This window comes from Lycium barbarum, chromosome 11 (genome assembly GCF_019175385.1).
Source record: "Lycium barbarum isolate Lr01 chromosome 11, ASM1917538v2, whole genome shotgun sequence".
Classification (NCBI taxonomy): Eukaryota; Viridiplantae; Streptophyta; class Magnoliopsida; order Solanales; family Solanaceae; genus Lycium; species Lycium barbarum.
This window is the reverse complement of record NC_083347.1, coordinates 118187668-118210748: the sequence shown is the minus strand read 5'-3', so window position 1 is coordinate 118210748 and position 23081 is coordinate 118187668. Positions and strand designations below refer to the sequence as shown.

At 34.4% G+C, this 23081-nt stretch overlaps 2 protein-coding genes across 2 annotated transcripts; one reads left to right on the top strand and one right to left on the bottom strand.

Moving 5' to 3' along the window:
* Nucleotides 1–826: 826 nt before the first annotated feature.
* LOC132617003 (receptor-like serine/threonine-protein kinase SD1-8) lies at nucleotides 827–11452 on the top strand. The gene is made up of 8 exons (XM_060331846.1): nucleotides 827–1918; nucleotides 2571–3105; nucleotides 6717–6893; nucleotides 8768–8958; nucleotides 9711–9921; nucleotides 10006–10243; nucleotides 10329–10479; nucleotides 10713–11452. Exons 1-8 carry the CDS (start codon nucleotides 1010–1012, stop codon nucleotides 11019–11021), a joined length of 2721 nt encoding a protein of 906 aa, XP_060187829.1. The 5' UTR covers nucleotides 827–1009; the 3' UTR covers nucleotides 11022–11452.
* Nucleotides 11453–11539: 87 nt separating this feature from the next.
* On the bottom strand, nucleotides 11540–16831 carry LOC132617004 (G-type lectin S-receptor-like serine/threonine-protein kinase At1g11410). Its single transcript, XM_060331847.1, has 8 exons — nucleotides 15376–16831; nucleotides 14586–14717; nucleotides 14275–14474; nucleotides 13953–14163; nucleotides 13629–13866; nucleotides 13387–13534; nucleotides 12281–12601; nucleotides 11540–11818 (listed from the first exon to the last, which is right to left on the bottom strand). The coding sequence occupies exons 1-7, from the start codon at nucleotides 16643–16645 to the stop codon at nucleotides 12293–12295; spliced, it is 2508 nt and encodes an 835-aa protein (XP_060187830.1). The 5' UTR covers nucleotides 16646–16831; the 3' UTR covers nucleotides 11540–11818; nucleotides 12281–12292.
* Between the last annotated feature and the right edge of the window lie 6250 nt (nucleotides 16832–23081).

Sequence of the window (23081 nt, the reverse complement as noted above, 5' to 3'; positions counted from 1 at the left end):
GCATAAACAGAATCTCAAACTTGGTCACATCTGACAAGTATGCCCTCCAATTTTTGGTGTGCACAAGTATGCACCTCAACTAGTATAAAGTTCATGAACACATAAACACAAATGCTAACGTGACACATAATTTTTTGAGGTGCCTAAATGATTATTTTGTAAGTTCGAGTATTCAACTGACAAAGTGGAGACAAGTTGAGGTGCCCATTTATGTACACCCAAAGTTGAAGGGTATACTTGCCACCTTAGGCCAAGTTTGAGCGCTCGTTTATGTATTATGCCCAATAAATATTCACACAATCAGGTCACTTACAAAGTAATTATAGATAAAATATAAAAAAAGTCTAAACTTGACACCGATTATTAGTTGCACCAATAAATTACTCGTACTCTTAATTAATTACCACTTAGACTTAGCTATTTGATAACATTTATGTCAGAGACGACAACAACAACAACAACAACATACCCAGTGAATCCCACAACGTGTGGTCTGGGGAGGTTAAAGTGCACGCAGACCTTACTCCTACCTTGGGTAGGGATTTATGTTAGAGACAAAGGCTAGTAAATATCCAAGTAATTAAGATTACGAATAATTTAAGTGCATGACTAATAATCCGTGCCAAATATAGAAAGACTAAGATGGAGAGAGTATAAAAGTGAATTTTAGAAAGGAAGACAGGAGAACACACCAAAAGGCCAATAAGGAGTTGTAGTGGAATGAATATACTCACTTCACCCTTAATCGAAGGTCTCAAGTTTAAGTCTTGAATATAAAAAAAAATTATGTTAAGGAGGGCTTCTCCTCTTTAAAAGATCTCACGTGGCAAATCCAAATTAATCATGACCCCAAGAATACCAAATGCCGAATGGAAAATTAAAAAAAAAAAAAAGAATTAACACGCGGAGGCTTAAGGAATGGCAAGACGGAGGAGAAATGGTGGTTGTCTAAAATACCATTTCCCTTTCCATCTTCCTATCAGACAAATTACAATATGCGTCAAAAAAAATGAATTCTTTCACCAAACTCCCCACAAATCTCACAAATGTCTATACACAAATACTACAAAAGCTAAAAAACACCCCATTCTTGAAGTCAACAATGAAAAACATCAACACCAAACAACACAATTTTCACCTATGTTCTTGCTACTTCTTTCTAATTTCACAGATTCTTTTACCAATTCTTGCAATGCCAACACCAACACGAACAACTAACACAATCACAACCAAAAATCCACTTGCAATACACAAAACTTTAATCTCTAAAACAAAAAAATTCGAGTTAGGATTTTTCACTCCAGGTGGTCCAAATTCAGACAAATGGTATCTAGGAATATGGTACAGAGAAATTCAAGAAACAACTATGGTTTGGGTTGCAAACAGAGAAAACCCCGTTCACAATTCATCTTCATCGTCTTTACCTGTCTTAAAACTTAGCCAAGATGGTCGTCTTGTTATTTATGACGGTGCTGGAAATTCTGTCTGGTACTCGAATAAACCTCAGGATTTTAATTATCCCACAGATACTAAATTTATTGCTCAGTTATTGGATTCAGGGAATTTCGTCGTTCGTCCTGAGAACGACGAAAATAAGGAGAGTTACTTATGGCAGAGTTTTGATTATCCTACGGATACTTTGTTACCAGGGATGAAACTTGGGTGGGACTCGAAAACAGGGTTAAATAGGAATATTACTTCATGGAAATCTCCATTTGATCCAGCACCTGGAAATTATACGTTTAAACTTGATATTAATGGTTTGCCTGAAGCTTTTTTGACAAATAGAGAGAAAGTTTTTTATAGGAGTGGACCTTGGAATGGAGTTGGATTTAGTGGTGTACCAGAAATGAAGCCTACAGAGGTTATAAAATTCGAGTTTCAGATGAACAAAGATCAAGTTTACTACACATTCGAGGTATGTCCCCTCACGTGCGAGCTTAATTCTTTATTTCAGGATCAAATACGTAAAAAGTATATTTTACTAATCGGTGGCGGCAGAGCAGAGCTACCGGTCTGTCTGTGTTTCGGTAGAACTTACTAAATTTTGCTTAGACCCTATGTTTATGTTTAAAAATACACCGGAAATTTTCAATAGTTATCCTTTTTGGGACTGTCTGAAGATCCTTTTGAGCAAACTGAAAATTTCTGAAAAAATGTTATACTCCAATGTAAAATTTTGTAAATTATTTGAAAACATTAGAAGAAATGTATGAGCAAACATTAGACTAGGTCTAACATTGTCGGGAAGATAATTTCCTAAGGGCTATGTCTGCTCAATTTTTAAAAGTAGTGACAAACCTAAAGGGGGTCTAAAGAAGAGACATTTTCTTATATCTGTCATCATTCCCTTAATATGTATAAATAATTTATATAGAATTCACTAAGCTGTCTTTTTTGCTAAAATAAAAAACCTATAAATTCAAATCTTAGCTTGGTCGTGGCGATAAGACTCAAACACAAAATGTTTGCCTGCTCTGATATCATGTTGAATTGTGTGACCATCTTATCTCAACATTTTAATTGTTATAAAATTTGCATTTTTATTTACTTAATTCTATTTCCGACAGGTACTCGACAAGAAAATATGTTCAAGATTGTTAGTGAAGCATAATGGTTTCTTAGAGAGGTACACTTGGATTCCGACTAGTCATATTTGGAACAAATTCTGGTACGCGCCAAAAGACCAATGTGATTTTTACGAAGAGTGCGGCGCTTCTGGAATTTGTAATGCGAATCTTTCGCCAGTGTGCAAATGTCTAGTGGGCTACAAGCCCAAAAATCAAGTGGCATGGGATTTAAGAGATGGATCAGATGGATGTGTTAGGGACCATGATTTGGATTGTAAAACTGATGTTTTTAACACATTGAAGAACATGAAATTGCCAGAGAGTTCGAGTTCATTTGTGGATACTAAGATGAATTTGGATGAATGTAAAGAAATGTGTAGGTATAACTGTTCATGCACGGCGTACACCACTGCGAATGTGACGGGGACGGGTTCTGGATGTGTCCTTTGGACAAAGGAATTAGTCGACATGAGGCAATATTCGGCCGCAGAAGGTGGACAAGTTCTCTACGTTAGAGTTGCCGCTTCTGACGCAGGTACATTTCCATTTTTAGTACAAGCATTTATTTGGATGTTTGTTCATATGTCGCATTGTTTTTTTGTTTTCATCTGGTGTTCAATACTCACTTTGGGACTTGATTAATTTGAATTTACCTAGAGAAATCTCACTTGGGATAAAATACTTTGTATACATAGGACTCGAAATTTCTATCTTGAATTCTTGACTAAGTAGGACAGAGTTGAGTCGAATCAATTTGATGGAGTGGTTGGGTGTTGGTAGAGATATATATGGAAGTTTTATTTATTTATGGGGTTGAACAAACAAATAATCCTTCCATCTCGTTTTTCATGGAGTTTAAAACTGCACATATGAAATTGCAGCATTTTTCGAACTCCATCACAATATTTGAAATTGCATAATTTTGAGAAGCTCTAAACTCATCGTGGGATGCATGTGCGGCACACGAGATGCACCTGCGTGAGCTAGTTTTATTGAATATACTTGAGATCTCTTGTTAAGATTTGACTTTAGGCCACCAATTCTATTGAGCCGCCCCTTGGTGTTATCGTGGATTGTTACCCATGTCGCAATAGGTCATTCATGCCAAGTCGTGATTTTAGGAGATCCCGAAATTATTGTGCTGATCGTGAAGTTCGGTCGTCCGTAACGCTATGAACTCTCTCTTTAGGAAAAAAATTTAAAAGATAGCTTGTTTAAAGTGTCCTTTTATTATATTAAATACACGTGGAGATCGTGGCCCACGTTGCAGTAGGTTGTTCATGCCACGTTGTGATTTTAGGAGATCCCAAAATTATTGTGCTGATCGTGAAGTTTGGTCGTCCGTAACGCTATATATGAACTTCTCTTTTTAGGGAAAAAAAAAGATAAAAAAGAAAGCTCGTTTAAAATGTCCTTTTAATATATTAACGAGAGTAATTAATAGAAAAGTAGTTGGTGCTACACTTTGAAAAACCAAGAAGCTAGTACCTATATCATTAGAAAAGCAAATTTTGATCAATTAAGTCCATTGACTCATGACAGAGACTTGCTATTCAATAATATTATCTTGCTATATTTAAATATTGAGAGAGAGACGTACATATTCTTTGTGGTAGACACGTTTTTTTTTTAAACTTAATTTTCCTTTTTTCTTTTTGATTTATTATGCATTGTGCATTGGAAAAGATATGAATGAAAACAAACCCCTCAAAGTCCCCATTTCGTGTTTTTTTTTTAAACTTAATTTTCCTTTTTTCTTTTTGATTTATTATGCATTGTGCATTGGAAAAGATATGAATGAAAACAAACCCCTCAAAGTCCCCATTTTCAAATGGGGACTTAATAAGTTAATTATATGGTTATCTACTATTAGGCGTTTGCTTTTTTCTTTTGATTTGATTGGGATGATGAATTAGTTAGAAAATAATGCACCCATCTCAAGCTTCTATAATTAATTATTTTCCATGCATTTTCAGTGTGCTTTCAAAAGAAAATTCTACTAAAACAAAGTTAATTTCTTTTTGTTTTGCCAAGTTAACCAAAGCCATGTTCTCCTTTCTTGTGGTAAACTGATTCTTCCTATGTATAAGCAGAAGATGACATTTCAACTAGAATTAAAGTTATATATACCAATAGTATTAAGAATTATGATAATAGTAACAGACACATGAAATACTTATCTGCACCCAATGTACGTTTACAGAAAAAATGTGAGTATAATTATGTGTCGTGCATTCATTAATTAGTTTGATGTAAATATTGTGTGCGATCAAGCAAAGGCGGACTAGAACTTTGAATTATGAGTTTTATAAAATTGTAGCTTACTAGATTCTACATAAATTATTTTATACATATTAAGTAGATTCTAAACATAAATACAAGGGTTTAGGTCAAAACATCTGGGTTCTACCGAACCCTTAGGCAGAACCGTAGTTCCACTCATGCGTTCAAAGGTGGATCTAGAGGGTCGGTTACGTGTTCAAGTAACTTTCATTCACACTTTGTATACATACTAAAAAATTCATTTAATATGTATAAATGTTTGACCGTAGATCACATTATCGTTGTAGTATTAATTGGAGGTTGTTATAGAAGCTCGTAAACTTCAAATTTTAAATCTATGTACGGGACTACTTTTTACGTAAAAAAGGTGGGTGAGACGGGGGTTTAAAATTAAAACATGGTCATAAAGTGATCAAAGCGTGCATTAGTTTTTTAATTTTGAACTGCTAACGCGAATGGTTGCGTGAAATAATTGGAAAAAAAAAACATTGTTTTTGTCCTTTTGTTATTATATTTCCTCGAGGATATCGTGTCTGTCTTTTTCTCAATTTTGACAATGATGGAGAAACTAAGATTAGTGGAATTGGAATTCCTAAAATAGTGCCTAGTTGGTCCCAAAAGTTAGGTAAGTTCACAAAAAGATTCTTCTTGAAACGGTTGAGAAGAAGCAATTTCCTGGACCCACCCTATATTATTATTATGTAGTTAGGTAGTTTACATTCCAAAAAGAGTCATTTGGCCGATTAATTTGACTTCGATTAAATTCAAATTTACATAACGTTTATTTTCATAATTCCTCCGTTTCAATTTATGAACTTATTTAATTGGGGCACGGAGTTTGGAGAAGAACATAAAACTTTTAAATTTATAGTGTTAAACTAGTCACATATATTTATATGTGGATATAAATCATTGCATAAAGGTAAATTATTTCTAAATATAAAAACAATCATCCTTTTTGGCACAAATAAAAAAATAAGTTCACATAAATTGAAACGGAAGGAGTATATGCAAATACAAAAAGAAAATGTTTTTGCCAAGGACAAGTCCTGGGCTGGACCACGTACCAAGTCCTTAGGGGGTCGTTTGGGCGGTGAACAACTTATATTGGGATTATAATTGACGGGATTATAATACGAAGATCAAATAATGATAGGATTAGTTCGTGACTATACTTTTATTGATAGATATTTGATTCATTCTAAAAAAATGAAACATACTGGAATTAATACAAAACATATGTTTGGTTTTAAGCTAGATAGAAGTTGGAATAAACTTTTATTAATCAATTTTAACCTTAGACTTTGGGAGAAGAGCCTTGAGGTAGGGCATCTTGGTCATTTTAGTATTTTATCCCGGGAATAGTAAGCCCAAGATTATTATCACGCATTGAATGTTGTATAAAAGTAAGACCATACTTGTGGCATGACTAATTCAGGGATTGTTAATCCCGGAATCAAATATGGGATAAAATTATCTCATGATTTATCACGAGATCGTTATCCTTTATCGCACAAACCAAACGACTCCTTAGGATTTTCCTTTTTTACCCGTTAATTACTAGATCTTTGACTTATGCTACCTCTGGTGAAAGGAATAAATATCTTCGAATTATTCAAATTCGTAAAAAAAAAGTTATTTTATTTTCTGACGTTTAATTGACATAGCGGTAACGCTCTGACAGAATGAGTGACGTGTCATAATCCGGTTCCAGAAACTTGACCTTCCATTCCTTTGTATTTTCTGAGCAATTCACACCTAGTTCTGTTACTCAGTTATGACAAAAATAATACTGTGACTTTTACTTTTAAAAAAATAAAATCATCTTGATGGAACACTCATTTTGAATGTCTTAAATTTCAGCACTAAGTGGAAATGTAGGATCGGAAGATGGTTCTGGCAAAATAAAAAGAATTGCTATGGCCACTGGAATCACAGCTGGTGTTGTTCTTGTGCTAATTGGAGTAGTAAGCATTTGCTTATTATCAAAGAGACAGAAATTGGAAGGTCCAATAATAAGAAAGAAGACAGAACAAAGAGGTATTATAGCCTTTAATTTCGGTTTTGGTTCGATAATTGATATTTACTAAACTATGCACAAATATAATTTATATGAAGCAAATATAGTAGTTAAAAATTTCACAGTGCAGCCTGTTTTTTACACCGTCATTTAACCTGTACCCTCCTTTTTAAAAAATTTGCACATATATCCACTTTAGACATGCGGTGTTTGAAGAATTGAAGTTAGGTCTAAAGTTTACATATGGCTTAAGTTTAGCCGTTTTCCCTAAAATTCAAGCAAAAATGGTTAGACTTCGGTCATTTTTGTCTAATATTCAGCCATTTTATCCGAAACTCATGCACATATGGCTTAAGTTCAAGCAAAAATGATTGAACTTCAGTAATATATGGTTGAAGTTCAAGCAAAAATGGGGCAAAAGTGACTGGACTTCAGATATATGAAACTTCGTACACAATGTTTGAAGTTAAGTCATACACAATGTTTGAAGTTAGGCTTTGTTAACAGGGGCGGATCCACCCTAAAGGGTGGGGGTGGCATGGCACCCCTTAGATAAATAATTTTTTTATATACTTATGTTGAAATTTGCTTAAATTAGGTTAAATATTTGATCCTACCACCCCCAGTCTTAAATTAGACAAAGGTGCCACGGCTGGTAGACACAAGTTTGTATCTATCTTGAACATTTTTCGACTCCTGTTTTTCTTTGTGCTTTTTACTTACTTTGTACCAGTAATTCCCTTTTCGGCTCCCCTAATTTTTTATTTTTTTTATTATTTATATTGCCTTTCCTCTTTTCTATTATTTTATGTGTGATCTCTAGCGAGAACACACAAATAGAAACTTCAAAATCCCTTAAATGAAGCATTTCTCTTAATCTCAAATATGTGAGTATTTAAATCGAAAAACTTGGGTCTCAATGGGAATTTTGGATTGAGATCAAAATTCATTTTTTTTTATAATTTCTTTTGTTCATTCTCCCTCCGTCCATGTTTACTTGTCTATAATTGACTTGGACACTCTTAATAAGCAACAAAACAAATGAGAAATGAATTGGAGTACCTAATAATAAGGGTAAAATAGGTATAAAATGGTAAATTATGTCTTGGTTTTTCAAACTTTATAACTTACAAGTAAATGTAGACATATATTTTTTAGTATAATTGACAAATAAAAATGGACGGAGGGAGTGTATTATAAAAATTTATGCTATTGTATAATTGTTAAATTCAGTTTAAATCACTTTACTAGTTAAATTGTGATGGAAATTTCGTAAGCACTGCTTAGGAAAACATGAAATTTATGATTTATTTTTTAGAACTTGTAGTTTACCTAATTCTATATTTACTTATGGGGTGTATTTACCTATGGAAGAGTTTTTCTATTATTTTTCTTATTTTGATTGGTGTAATTCCCTTATTGAAGATGTTATTTTACTTGTGCAAATTCATTTTTTAATATATATATAAGAGATGTAAGTCCCTTGGTGAAAATGTTGATTTTACTGTTGTTGTTAATGGGTGTGATTCCTTGTTTAAGATACTAATTATGTTTGTTTCTTGATTTGACCCGAATAAACTAAAAAGAGATGAACCCGACCCGAATACATGTTCCTACCAAGATGTACATTGAAGAAATTTGTGGCACCCACCACCTTCAAATCCTAGATCCGCCTCTGTTTGTTAAGACTAAGTTCAGGCACCGTATGTCTAAAGTTATCCCATATTGGATACAGGTGCCAAAAATTAAAAGTGGGGACAAGTTAAATTCCAGGCTTTAAAATTGGATAGCCGTGCACATCGCGCAAAAACTATATATCTCATAATTAACCAAGATTGTCTTTGTGAAAGGCTTCGTTATCTAATTCATATCTGTTACATTATTTTTTAACTAGGCTCTAAAGAAAGAAGTCAAGATCTTCTAATGAACACAGCCATTATTCCAAGTAAAAGAGAAACTTCTGGTGAAACTGAGGTGGACGAGTTTGAATTGCCATTATTTGATCTCAGCACCTTAGCCATGGCTACAGAAGATTTTTCTGATGCAAACAAGTTAGGCCAGGGCGGTTTTGGTTGCGTTTACAAGGTAAACCTCAGCTAGATGTTAAAAAAAAAAAAAAAAAAAAAAAAAACTATGCTGCTCGGATCCTCCAAAAATGTCGTTGTACCCCTGTCTGATCCCCCAAGAATGCATTACTTTGGAGGATCTGACACGAGTATAGTACCATTTTTCGAGGATCCAATCATTGCATGAAAAATCTAGTCCTTTTGTGTTTACAAGATAAAGCTTAGCTAGATGTGAAAACAACCTATGCTGCTCGAATCCTCCAAAAATATTGTCGTTCACGTGTCAGATCTTCCAAATATGAATTATTTTTAATTTGGAGGATCTGACATGGGTGTAGACGTGTAGTGGCATTTTTCGAGGATAAGAGCAACATATGAAAAACTAGTCCTTTTTGTGTTTGCAAGGTAAAGCTCAGCTAGAAGTGAAAACAACATATGTTGTTCGAATCCTACAAAAATGCATTACTTTGGAGGATTTGACACTAGTGTAGTGGCATTTTTCTATGATCTGAGCAATATATGATAAACTAGTCCTTTTTGCGTTTACAAGGTAAAGCTCAGCTAGATATGAAGACAACCTATGTTGTTCGGGTCCTACAAAAATGTCATTGCACTCCGGTCGGATCCTCCAAAAACGCATTACTTTGGAGGATCTGACACGGGCATTGTGGCATTTTTAGAAGATTCGAGCAATATATATTTTAAAAAAAAAAACAACTAATTCATTTATGGTAAAATATGAAAGCACACAATGAAAGATCTTATTGACAGGGAATAATAGATGATGATCAAGAAATAGCAGTGAAAAGGCTCTCAAAGAATTCAGGCCAAGGAGTAGAGGAATTCAAGAATGAGCTAAGATTGATTGCAAGACTTCAGCACAGAAACCTCGTCCGCCTTCTTGGCTGCTGTGTTGAGATGGGAGAGAAGATGTTGATATACGAATACATGGAAAATAAAAGCTTAGATTCAATCTTATTCAGTAAGTCGCTTTTCGTTCTATATATTCTTCCGAGTTAAATTTATGTAGTCTTGGACTTGCAATTAAAAAATACATGTGTCTCAGATAAGCAAAAAAGCGCGTTACTCGATTGGCAAAGGCGATTCAGCATTATTTGTGGAATCGCTCGGGGGCTTCTGTATCTTCATCAAGATTCAAGATTTCGGATTATCCATAGAGATCTGAAAGCAAGCAACATTCTCCTTGACAAGGATATGATCCCCAAAATATCAGACTTTGGCATGGCAAGGATTTTTGGAGGCGATGAGACCGAAGGAAATACAAAGAGAGTAGTTGGAACCTAGTAAGAATCACCACATAGTTCCTTAAAATCATTCTTATATCACTTTGAGAAAGTGTTGGTAAATCCAATTTTTTTCTAATTGCAGCGGTTATATGTCTCCTGAATATGCGATGGACGGACTGTTCTCTGTTAAATCGGATGTCTTCAGCTTTGGAGTTTTAGTGTTGGAAATTGTAACAGGGAAGAAGAATAGGGGATTTTATTTTCAGAACAGCCAAAGAAACCTTCTTGGCCATGTAAGTACACCAATTATCACAACTTAGTTTCTTTCTTGACAAAAAAAATCATCATTTCTAACAGAGGCGGAGCCAGAATTTTGAGTTTATAGGTTCTGAATTCTGAAAGATATAGCTTACTCGGTGCTCAATAAATTATTTAGTAACACAAATACAGGTTTTGACTACCTGTAACTTTCTGTCTAGCTACGCCCCTGATTCCTGATACAGAATATATAATTGTGCCTCTGCAGGCATGGAGACTATGGATAGAAGGAATAGCCTCGGAACTACTAGATTCAACAGTTGGAGAATCGTTTTCTCCGTGCGAAGTAATGAGATGCATACAGGTCGGGCTATTGTGTGTTCAGGAGCAAGCAGAAGATAGACCGAACATGGCAACCGTCGTATTGATGTTAGGCAGTGAAAGCGCAACGCTTCCTCAGCCTAAGCACCCTGGATTTTGCCTCGGAAGGAGACCAGTTGACGACTACTCGGAAACTATTTATGAGGAAACATTTACGGTGAATGAAGTTACAATAACCATGCTTGAAGCCCGTTAGTCAAAACTACATATGGTCTGGATCGGCTGGACAACACTTGTACCTAACAGAATAGAAATCAAGGCAAATTCCACTGATGGGAGCGAACACAGAGGTTCCCTGACGAATGAATGCAATAACATGGACCCCTGCTGATAACATTGTATAGTCCATTAGTAACTACAGAGGTTAACAATTTTCTCTTGTACACTTACCTTCTTTCTTCTTCTTCTTCTTCTTCTTCTTTTCTTTTTAAAAAATGCTTTGTTTTGGGAGCTAAGAGAAATAGGCTTCTTTCTCATTTCATGAAATTGTAAAGTTCCCATATAGATAAGTCGCTAACGTAACAAATGGATAGATCTTTTTTCCGTATAGTTGAAATTTACTATAAGTTAATGTATCGCTCGCTGATGTGATTCATGAGATCAATTTGTGCCTTGATCTTGTTTCAATTGATCTCTTTTTCCACTTTTTGTTTACCTTTCTGCTCAATCAGGAAGTATTCAAATGTGCAATGCAATTAATGTCATTTTATCTACACTTTCTTGTGGCTCTAAACAGTTATATATATTTGCATCTGCTTACATCAGATTGTAACAAAACCTCAAAGTTACTCTCTGCCAAACTACTATACATTGATAGTCAGATCATCTTAAAGATGAGTACAATTTAAGCGTCCCTAATAAGTGAAACTATTTACCTGGTTAACTTGCCACAACAACATCTAAACCATTCTATATTTTCTCCTTCGTTGATGATAATAGGTACAATACAAATCATCTATGCAGCTTCAACATCTCTTGGCCAACGTAATTGAGCTGTAAAGAAAGAAACATCATAGAAGTCAAAATAGGAAAAAAAAAAATTCCCTAGCAACTTTTTATGTGGATATAAGGCTATCAAATTCCATTGCGGAAGACACAAATTTTTCTGAAGAATTCGCCATGATATACCTGATCCATGCATAATATCATGAAAATTTGATACAAATTTTTGACTGCTACTTAGTATTAACAATAAGTCTGGAAAAGGTTAGAAACCGAAAGGGAGGAGGTTGGAATATGAATTATCATAATATTGGTAGAAATAGAAATGGTAGAATATTCATGTGGGACTTTCTCAGTTTTTACACATGTAATACATGTTCCTTCTATTTCTCCAAGTAAAGTTTTTTGCATAGCAATGCTTATTGTCGGCCTAGCCTTTTATAAGTGGAGACAGAATAAAGCGTCCATAATGAAGGCGTTTTACACTCATAATGTAAAAGAATAAAAAATTACCTCAAGGAAGCTTTACCGAGCAAGATTTGCAGTAATAGAAATCTCATTTACGGAAGTCCCGACACTAGCGGACGATGAGTAAGGAAGTGAAGAAGAATTTCTTGATCTGAATACAAAACCAGGTTGTCCAGGATCAGCAAGTTTTGATTCATTGCACAGCATGAAGACAACTTCAGACATCATTGGTCTGTCATCTGCGAATGATTGTACACACAATAGTCCAATTTGGATGCATCTCAAAACTTCACCAGTTTCATGCCAGTCCCCTAATGAGGGATCAACTACATCTAAAGCTTTCTCATCATTCCATGAATCCCAAACCTGAAAAAGAAAAAAAGAAAACCAACATTTATGGTTGGTGGTTGGTGGCGGAACCAAGAATTCCGACTAGGGGATTCAAGAAAATACAATGTCATATCTGGGATTTTAGCAAGTACTTCTCTTACGTCAAGGGGATTTAAAAGTTCATATATGTTTGGGGGGGGGGGGGGGGGTGGAATTGTTTCTACCATACCTTTCCCAATAAAGGGATTTAATTGACCGCTGTTGGGCTAAAACAGCCCATGATATTCTTAGACAGCCCGTAGAGGGGCAAAGACACTAAGTCGGCCCCTACATCATCAATATGCCGTATCTCGCACTATTATGCTCAGATACCAATTGTTGAGCTAAACAACCCAAAGATACTCTTAACATGGTGTGGTATTGTCCGCTTTGGGCCAAGCACACACGACTTTCCCCCGAAAGGCTTTATACCATTAAGAGTATTCAATACCTTATAAGTAACTTACTTTTCTTTTCAACTATCAATATGAGACTTTATTCACACATCCAACGAATACCCTTCACTACATGTAGCTCTGCCACTATTTCCATCCCTTTGTTGGAGGAGGTAGAAGGTACAGGTGGAATAGTCGAGGTGCGCTCAAGCTGGACCCGAACACCACCTTATAAAATATAAAAGAAATGAACATTTCCGGGGATCCCTTCTCTAGAGCAATGGTAATTGATAAAAGGCTAGACAAAACAAGATATTTCTTTTTAACTTGATGTAATATGCAATGGTAAAGGAGTAAAGGTGAATTCTTGATGCAGTAATGTCTTACGTATCCGACTAAATTTAAAGAATGGTCCTGATAATGAGTATTGTTCTTCCTTCCAGTGATGATCTCCAACAACAGAACTCCAAAGCTGAAAACATCAGACTTCACTGAAAAATGCCCTTCCATTGCATACTCTGGTGACATATAGCCACTGAAATGAAGTAATAGCTATGTCAACTTTTAAATCTCAGATACATATACTTTGCAAAACTCAACACATGGTTATACAGAAAGTTGATGCTTACTATGTTCCAACAACTCGATTCGTGTTTGCTTCAATTTGGTCACCTCCAAATATTCTAGCAGTTCCAAAATCTGATATTTTGGGGTCCATAGATGCATCTAGTAACACATTGCTGGCTTTTAGATCCCTATGTATGATTCTTACTCGTGAGTCGTGGTGAAGGTATGACAATCCTCGTGCAATTCCAACGATAATATCAAACCGTTTTCTCCAATCTAGCTGAGATCCTTTAGTTTTATCTGCAACACAATATTGAAAGTTGATAAATTAGTTATGCATTAGTAATATCCCCTCTTTTTTTCACACAATCTGGAAATGTATATACCAAAGATAAAATTGTCCAAGCCTTTATTTGGCAAGTATTCATAGACCAACATCTTCTCTCCTCTTTGTATGCAACATCCTAAAAGCCTCACAAGATTTCTGTGTTGTACTCTCGCGATTAATGTTACTTCATTCTTGAATTCCACTACTCCTTGCCCTGAATTTTTCGAAAGTCTTTTGACCGCTATCTCTTGGCCGTTATTTAGCTGACCCTGAAATCAAGATTCAACATTGTTCTTAAGTGAAATTGGCTCAACAAACTAATAATCAAACAACACCAAATGTAGCTTACAAAGCGAGAATATAACAGAATCTCGAAGTACCTTGTAAACGCTGCCAAAGCCTCCTTCACCAAGTTTATTAGCGTCAGAGAAATCATCAGTGGCAGAAGTGATAGTGCTTAGATCAAAGATTAACACATCAGCATGTTCACTTCCATCCATCTCATTGCTTCTTGAAGAGTTCTCATAGGATGCTAAATTCCTCTTCAAAGTAATCAAACTGGTGACCTGGTCCTCCTTATCTGTACAATAAGTGAAATTTAATGCTATTGGTGGCTTCACATTTGTCACTCTTTAAGAATTGGAGTAAGAACTCTAAAAGAATGATATAATTGTTGTGAATATATGCTTACCTTTTCTCCTTTTCCTTATTACCAAACAACAAGCAAACACGAGCACGATGAGTATTGCAGAAATGCACGCTATCACAATTGCTATTGTTCTTTTCCTATGATCATAGCCATTTTTGTTCTTCAAGAATTGAGCTGAAAGAACAAAAAAAGTAAAACTTTTTGAAACACAATGCCACAAAACTATTACAACTGTTGAAGTGCATGTATATCTCATCTAAAACCTTAAGTTGTTATAAGAATTACATTGTTATGTACTTGAGCTCTTAAACGAGATGGTCAAACAATTCAACATAGAATCAGAACTACTCAACATACTTGATCCTTAAAAAAAATCAAGCCCATACACAAAAGGATGTATTGAAAACATAATTAAGTAATAAGGGGTCGTTTGGTTGCTGGTTAGGAAGTGATATATTCACGTATTAAGACATGCATAACTAGTACCACGTTTGGTAGCATTATAGTTTACTCTAGTTGTTATGTATAATATTCAGCACACCAGTATGGTGTTTAGCTACCCGTTAACAATTCCGTATCTAGTACATATATAAGTTATAAGGGAATCTATGTAATATTTATGCAGGGTAGAAAATGGAATAAGTAATACATCAATAACCAAACCCAGCATAACTAATACCTGCCCAACTCTAACCAGCATTCAAACGACCCCTAAAAGTATAATCTTTTTAACCGCTTAAGTTTTTAGAAGAAATAGTCACACACTCAATTACTTCTTGTCAAATATAATAAAATCAACTTGCAAATATTATTCACACAACATAGAATTTACCCAAAGTAGATGCAGATACTCTGATATACAAATCTTGGCCTCCATCTGTAAACTCCCTTGTGTCTATCAAGTCACCATACCAAGTGATGCATCCAATTCCTCCTACACTAACATTAGCACTTGCATAAGCCGTGCAAGAACAATTATTCAAACACAATTTCTCACATTCTTGCAATCCCATACTCCTATTCAATCGCGCAGTATACGTGTCCGGGATTCTCACATTACTCAATTTGGCAAACCCCTCGCCATTCTTGCACACGTTCTCGTCCTTCTTCCTCAAGCACCCGTGGGAACCGTCTCTCAAGTACCATGACCGGTTATTCCTTGGTTCGTACCCAGGAAAACACTTGCATTCGAATTCACCCAAATTGTAGAAGTTGCAATTACTAAATGTCCCACAATGTACATAGTTATCACATGAGTCCTTAGGCGCGGACCAAAATTGCACCCATTTTTGCGTGCCTTCTTGCCAATTCAATATATTCATCATCCCCGATTCGTTTAGTACTAATCGTGAGAGAACAGAGTCCTTCATACTGAATGTCACAGAGACCTCACTTTTATTATCAACATAGTCGATAGTGAAAATAAATCCAGGCTTCATTTCGGGCACACCACTCCAGCCAAGGCCCGTCCAGGGCCCAGTTCGCCATATCCTGTTAGAATTCTTGTACAAGAAAACTTGAGGAACTGTTCCATTTATCTCAATCTTGTACACATACTCCCCTGAACTGGGATCCTCTCTAGAATTCCACGACGTTAGAGACCGGTTCAAACCGGTTTTCTTGTCATTCCCAAACTTCATGTTAGGAAGTATAGTATTTGTAGGATAATCAAAGCTCTGCCATACAATAACTTCCCCTTTCGGGTCTCGAAACAGCACAAAATTCCCTGAATTCAACAGCTGAGCAGAGTAAATATTGGTTTTCCAGCTGAAAATTTTGGTATTTCGATTAAGTATGACAAGACTACCCGTTAGGTCGATAGTGAGAACCCCGGAGGTTCCATTTATGGGGTTGTCTCGGTTAGCGACCCAAACTACTGTTAGTTCGGGGACATTATTGTACCAAATTCCGACATATCGTTTGTTAGAAGAATTTCCAGGGCTGAAGAAACCAAGAGCAAAAGATTTTCCAGAAGAGATTAACAAATCTCCATCTCTTAGAGACTGTTTGAAAGAGATTGTATCAGTTGAAGTACAAAATGGGACAAGAAATAAGATAAATATTACTAGTATTACTATCAAGAACTCTTTTTTCTGGGACATGGCTTCAACAGAAATCAGATCTGTTGTTCAAAACATAAATTTAAATTAACGAGAATACATTGAATATCCCTTTTACTCTCTTATACAATAACATACCAGCAACAGCAAGTTAGCTGGATAGCGACTCCATATTATCACCGTACCGGTAACTCTGTCCACTATGGTTTATATAGAGACTGATTCAGGATTTGAACTTTATGAGTTCAAGTTTCGGATTCTATCACAGCTCATTTGATTTATAAGATCAGTAATTTACTATCTATATTTTATTTAGTGAATTTTTTAACTTACACATGGTCTTAATCAAAGTTATTGAGTTCGAATGAACTGTGTATTCTACATGACTACATCCACACCTGCTCTTAATGACATGCTTTTATAACCAAAGAAATGTCATGACATGTTTAAGAACATAAGTTTGAAAAGTCTTCATATTTTCCTTAAACGCCGTATGTAGTCAAACGTTGCCCCATAGAAACAGTCGGAGTAACTATTTTTGCTTCTGCTGATATTTAAACCTTAGTTAATTTCTCATGATTTCTATTCTATTTCATTGACCACTAGGCCATAATTCGAAAGAGGTGGATGTAGAGGGCAAGTAATGAGTTCGTCGGAACTCAGGAGCTTGAGCTCGTTCATTGAATGTACTAAAAAATCACTAAATAAGTACAAATAATTGATGTTGTACGCAATAAATCAAATAAGTTATGATTGAATTCAAATTCAAACTCATAAAATTTAAATCTAGAATTTGGCTCTGTAGCTTGATGACCTCTTTTTTTTTCTTTGCTTGCTAACTAGAGTTGAAAAAAAAATTGTAAATAAAGAAAAGTGTAGATATGTTTTACATGAAATCCATGATTATTATCTTTTGAGCTAGGAAATTGGAACTAGTACAAATTATACAAATGTAAAAAGCTTGTTAATGAAGCACAACTACCACATAGTGAATATTAAGTGCTTTTTGTACTTTTTCTAGATGGACTCCGTACGTTATTTTCAGCTTTACATGTTTGTAGCAATTTACTGTTATCTGTTCCTATGTGTGTAATTAATTGTTAACGTAGGAGACCCGTGTGGTCCTAGGGTTTTGAATATGCGGTGGTTGAGAACATGTTTATGACTTCATACTTCCTTGGATGATGATGTCGTTCGAGATTTAAGGGTGTGTTTGGTATCGATCCAGAAAATGTTTTTCAATTTTCTTATGTTTGATTGATTAAGATGTTTTGAAACTTTGTTTTTTTTAATCGGAAAACAAGTTCTTTAAAAATTAGTAAAATTACGTTGTTTGTGGGAGCAGGGAAAACAAGTTCTCTTAAGTGGTATCTCATACTAATTGTCTCCTCTCCTGTCCCAACACCCCATACTCGCCTCAACCCCACCCCACCCCGACCTACTAACCCCACCTCCACACACTGGGCGCTAGAAAATTGCTAATTTCTCATGGAGTCCGTCGTCGACATTTGACTAGTCGGTAACATTTCTGATGACTTTTCTATTGGAAACCTCTTACCAACGAGCCAAATTACCACTGAACGTCCGACGAAAATTAGTTATTTTCTGGTGTGAAATTATAGTGTTTGTTTAAATTATATATAAATGCTCTTGCGACAATAATTTACTCTTACCAAATGCCAGAATATAAATAAAATAAATCATTTATTTTCCAGGATATCATTTTCTAAGAAAACATTTTTCTTGATACCAAACACCACCTAAGACTTTTATCAAGAAATTGTAAATTATGTTTGTGCAAATTCTTTTTTAAAATACTTAAGCAAAGTTGAGTGACATTTGATTACAAAAAATAATTTAGCTGACTTTTTTGAAACTTAGATGAAGAGCCCGTTTGGATTGGCTTATAAGTTGGCTTATAAGCTGTTTTCAGCTTTTTTGAGTGTTTGGCTGGCCAGCTTAAAGTCATTTTATGCTTAAAATAAGCTCAAAAAAATAATTGGACCCATTTGACTTAGTTTATCTAAAGCAGCTTATAAGCTGAAAACAGCTTATAAGCCAAAAAAAATAAGTTGGACTACTCCAACTTATTTTTTTCAGCTTATAAGCTGCAAACAGCTTTAAGCTGTAAGCCAATCCAAACGGGCTCGAAGTTGTGTGATGACATTTTTTGTTACAAAAATTGTTTAGTAACGGTAACGCATATGAAAGTTTAGCGACCATCCATGAAAATTAACTCTTTTCTTTGTTTTAACAACTTTTTCCTGGAATTAAATTTTTGACAGTTCTTTTTTACTTTAGCCGTTGATCTATAGGTTATAAACCAAAAAACACTAACATTAACTTTAATGTGATCTTTGTTTCTGCAACATCATATTTTCAAAGTTAATGTCACATAAAGCGCGAGGAAGATATGGATAGAACCAATCTTATATCTTTAAAACATGTGAAGTTGAAATTTCAACCTCATTTGACCATTTTTGTCCAAGCAAACGAATGTGGATGAAAAAGTTCGTATTACCAAAGAGAGAGGCAAGTTAATTTCAAGTACATCACTATCAATATTAATGTGATTAGTAAATTCTCCATTTGTTTTTGGAGATGTCCATAAAGCATTTCTATTTGTTTTTTGTTGTATTAAGAGAGATTTCCTACGAATTTTGGCATATGTAAAATTCTGTGTAAGCAATGTCGTTTTATACTTGTATTTTCATCATTAATACGGTTTATAATAAGCGAGTCTGAGTGTTTCTTAATTTGTACTAGTATAAGTACCGCTAGATGTCAGTCTATTATATACATATATTAATTAGTTTTTTTTTTTAAAAACAATTGGGTATATACAAACATATGGCAATTCTTTTACGAAATGCTGCGAAATAGCACCAATTATTAAAGGGTGTCTCTGGCATAACAAGATCCAATTATAATCAAAACAAATAGCTATGCAAGATTAATTAGTGGGTTAGGGATTTGGGTTTGGTCGATTTCCGTCGATAAGGAGAATGCATTGGGGTTTGGGTTAAAAAGAAAGTGGGCCGGGTTCTGGGGCGGATTTAATTTAATTGAGATGGATTTTAATTTCGTGGGACCGCTTAGTGACGTGGACATTTAATTAGAGGCCACATGTCCAATCCTGATATTTTAAGACCAGCTATTTTGAGCCGTTAATGGTAAGTGGCACGAATGTGCACTGTCTGTCAAGGTGATAATATAAATATGCCCAACTATTAATAAGTAGCATGGATGAGCCGTTTCGGATAGTTTGATGCTATATTTGAGTTTAAAGGAATAATTACTTGGCATAACTACTTCTAAGAGATAATTATTGATAATAACTACTTTTTAATTTATTTATATTTAATAGCTACAGTGATTTTGTAAACTACCATTCGTAGCTATATCAAAATACATCAAGCTTCTATGACTAGAGTGGTTATTGGGTGTGACTCTGCCCCTGCCCGCCCAGGTACGAACCCAGCCAACCACATTACTTTTCTTACATATTTTTTCTAACTTTTTCTCCTTGTATTTTGAGTGTATCTGAGTGTATTTCATCATATGTATTTGACTCATATCTTTTTTTATTTTTTTATATGTAATATAAATAGAAGACTTTGTTATTTATTTTCTCTGATATGTGTTTGGCTTGAGCGTATTTGACTCTTATTGTATCTGATATGTATTTGGCCTAATAGCCTGTTTGGCCAAGCTTATTTTCCCCCCCAAAGTACTTATTTTTTCAATAAGTGCTTATTTTTAAAAAAGTGAGGTGTTTGGCCAAGCTTTTGGGAGAAAATAAGTGCTTTTGAGGAGTAGCAGAAACAGTTTTTCAGAAGTTAAAAAAATAGCTTTTGCCCAAAAGCACTTTTTTGAAAGTACTTTTGAGAAAAATACACATAGAAGCACTTTTTAAAAGCTTGGCCAAACATTAATTGCTGCTCAAAAGTACTTTTTAAATTAATTGGCCAAACACAAACTGCTTTTAGCCAAATGTACTTTTTTGAAAAATACTTTTGAAAAAAAGTACTTTTTAAAATAAGCCGTTTTTAGAAGTTTGGCCAAACAGGCTATAAGTGTCTTATATCTGAATGTATATGAAGCCAAATGCATTTAGATACAAGGCAAGAAGCTCAAATACATATATGAGATACAAAACATATGATCCAAATACATATGAGATACATTCAAATAAAGTTGAAATACATGTGACATCAAATAAAATTGAACATGTACAGTCAAATACAGCGAAAATGTACACTCAAATACACGAAAACACTGTCAAATACACAAAAGGTAGTTACGAATGGTAATTTCGAAAAGTTAGAGCTACGAATGGTAAGAAGGGACAATAAGATAGTTATTTATGTAAGTTTGCCTTCTATAAATTATTCTACTAAGGTATACAAGGCCGGCTTCAGGGTAAAGCCGCTGAAGCGGCGGCCTTAGGCTTCAAAGAAATTTAGGTCCCAAAATTTGTCTGATATGAAATAATCAATACAAAGGGTTGATTTAAACAACAATTATTATGTTATTATTTTTTAAAAAAAAATCTCTATTTTTAGAAGTTGTGCAAATATAGTCCTGGAAAATTTATCCTTCCGGATAACATTAAATTATCGTCTAATGTTTTCCCATATATTTTTAACCTTACAAATAAAACACTAGACTGTCATTTAACGTTAGTAATGATTTTTAAAATTTAGCCCATGATAATGTTTTCTCATAGAATTTGCAATTTTTCAAAAGAAATATTTAGACCGTGATCTAAAAGGTCCATAAATTATTTTTAAAAATGATCATTTACTAAAAAGTTATCTCCTTTTGAAACAACTGGTGAAAATATATTAAGAGAACGTGAATGTCAACTAAAAGATATGGATTTTGTTATTCAAAACTCAATACACATATTACAGCATGTCAAGAATCTAAAGAAAATTTTTAAGTTAAAATAAATATAATTTTATTAAATAACTTTAAGCCTCTTCGTAAGTTTGGCTTTAGGCAACGAAATTTGTTAAGCCACCCTGAAGGTATATATCCATTTATCCCAAAAAGAAAAATGGAAGAAAAGTGAAAATTGGAACAAATTAAAGCCATATTCCAAGAAGATGCACGAATTTATTTAATTTAACAGCCATCAACCAATCAATTTAATTGTCACACAAATTCCATAAAAAGTGATAACAAGAGATGTTAATAACAATAAGAGTCAACAAAAGCTTTCAACTGTTTTTGTTTTCTTCCACGTCTACTGACTTGTCAATGGATTCAATTTTAACCGTCGCATTTTAAGATTTGCGTATAAGTAGGAACTTTAAAGTTTTATTCTATTGGGTTCTTGTCGACCATTTTTTGAAAATTTGACACCCTTTAAGAAAATAAACTATTTTTCCATATTCATTTTCTCTATAAGATCATCAAGTATGTGTTATAGATCAAACAGAAAAGTCCAATAAAAAAGACTAGTTTACTAGGTGAGAATATTCATTTAGTCTATGAACCAATTAGTACATATTTTAATCGATAAGGAACAATTGGCACATAAATATTGCCCCAATTGAGGACTAACAAATATTATAAACTAAAAAGAGACTTCAACCTAATAGACTAGTCTATTAGATACAAGAAAATACTTAGCCTATGAATTGATTAATATTTCTCTTTTTAAGCGATGTGGGACAATTGGCACAGTTGTTCGATGCTAGAAAAATCATATTAACTTAAAATGATTCTCCTTTTCTCGTTCTTTCCAAATTATAGTTGTGATGTGAGGAGTTCTTCAATGATATGTGTAAAACTTATTACTTCTTTCATTATCTTTACTTTTATAGTTTGAACTTTGCACTCCCTTAAAAAGAGAACTTGAATTATTAGTATCCTCAGAGTAATTTGCGCCTAAAGCAATTAAGCTTAGCCAACATTTGATATTTGCAGTTATTGTATTAAAAAAGGTGGGCGATAGCTCATTAGACAAAAATAAATACAGAAACAAAGGAACAAAAGTCCCTAATAATGTGCTAAATTTAGCTCAACCAACGTCAAGAACGCAACTTTAATTTTCTAATAAAGTATATAATAAACTAATCCACAAGATCAACTAAATTTAGAACCTATACATCCTGTTCCTACCCCACATTATTATTGTTATTATTAATTCCAACTATCGACATCCTCTAATTAATCATTTCCTTAATCTACACATCGTTCTGCCTGTAGTTGGCCCACCATTTGGCTGTCTTCAATTGGATATATGGCCACTTCTTTTCCTTTCACTTTTCCCCACTTGCTAGCTCAAGACACCAATAATATAATATGGGAGTTTATTCCTTAATCTTCTCCACAAGATCACTTAATTAGTTAAAATCACTTTTTGATCAATTAGTTATACATAATTTCTTAAGCTTCTTACTTCTCGGTTTTGTGTCTATGATCATAGGCGGAGGTAGAGTAGAAGGTACAGGTTTAGAGAATCCAA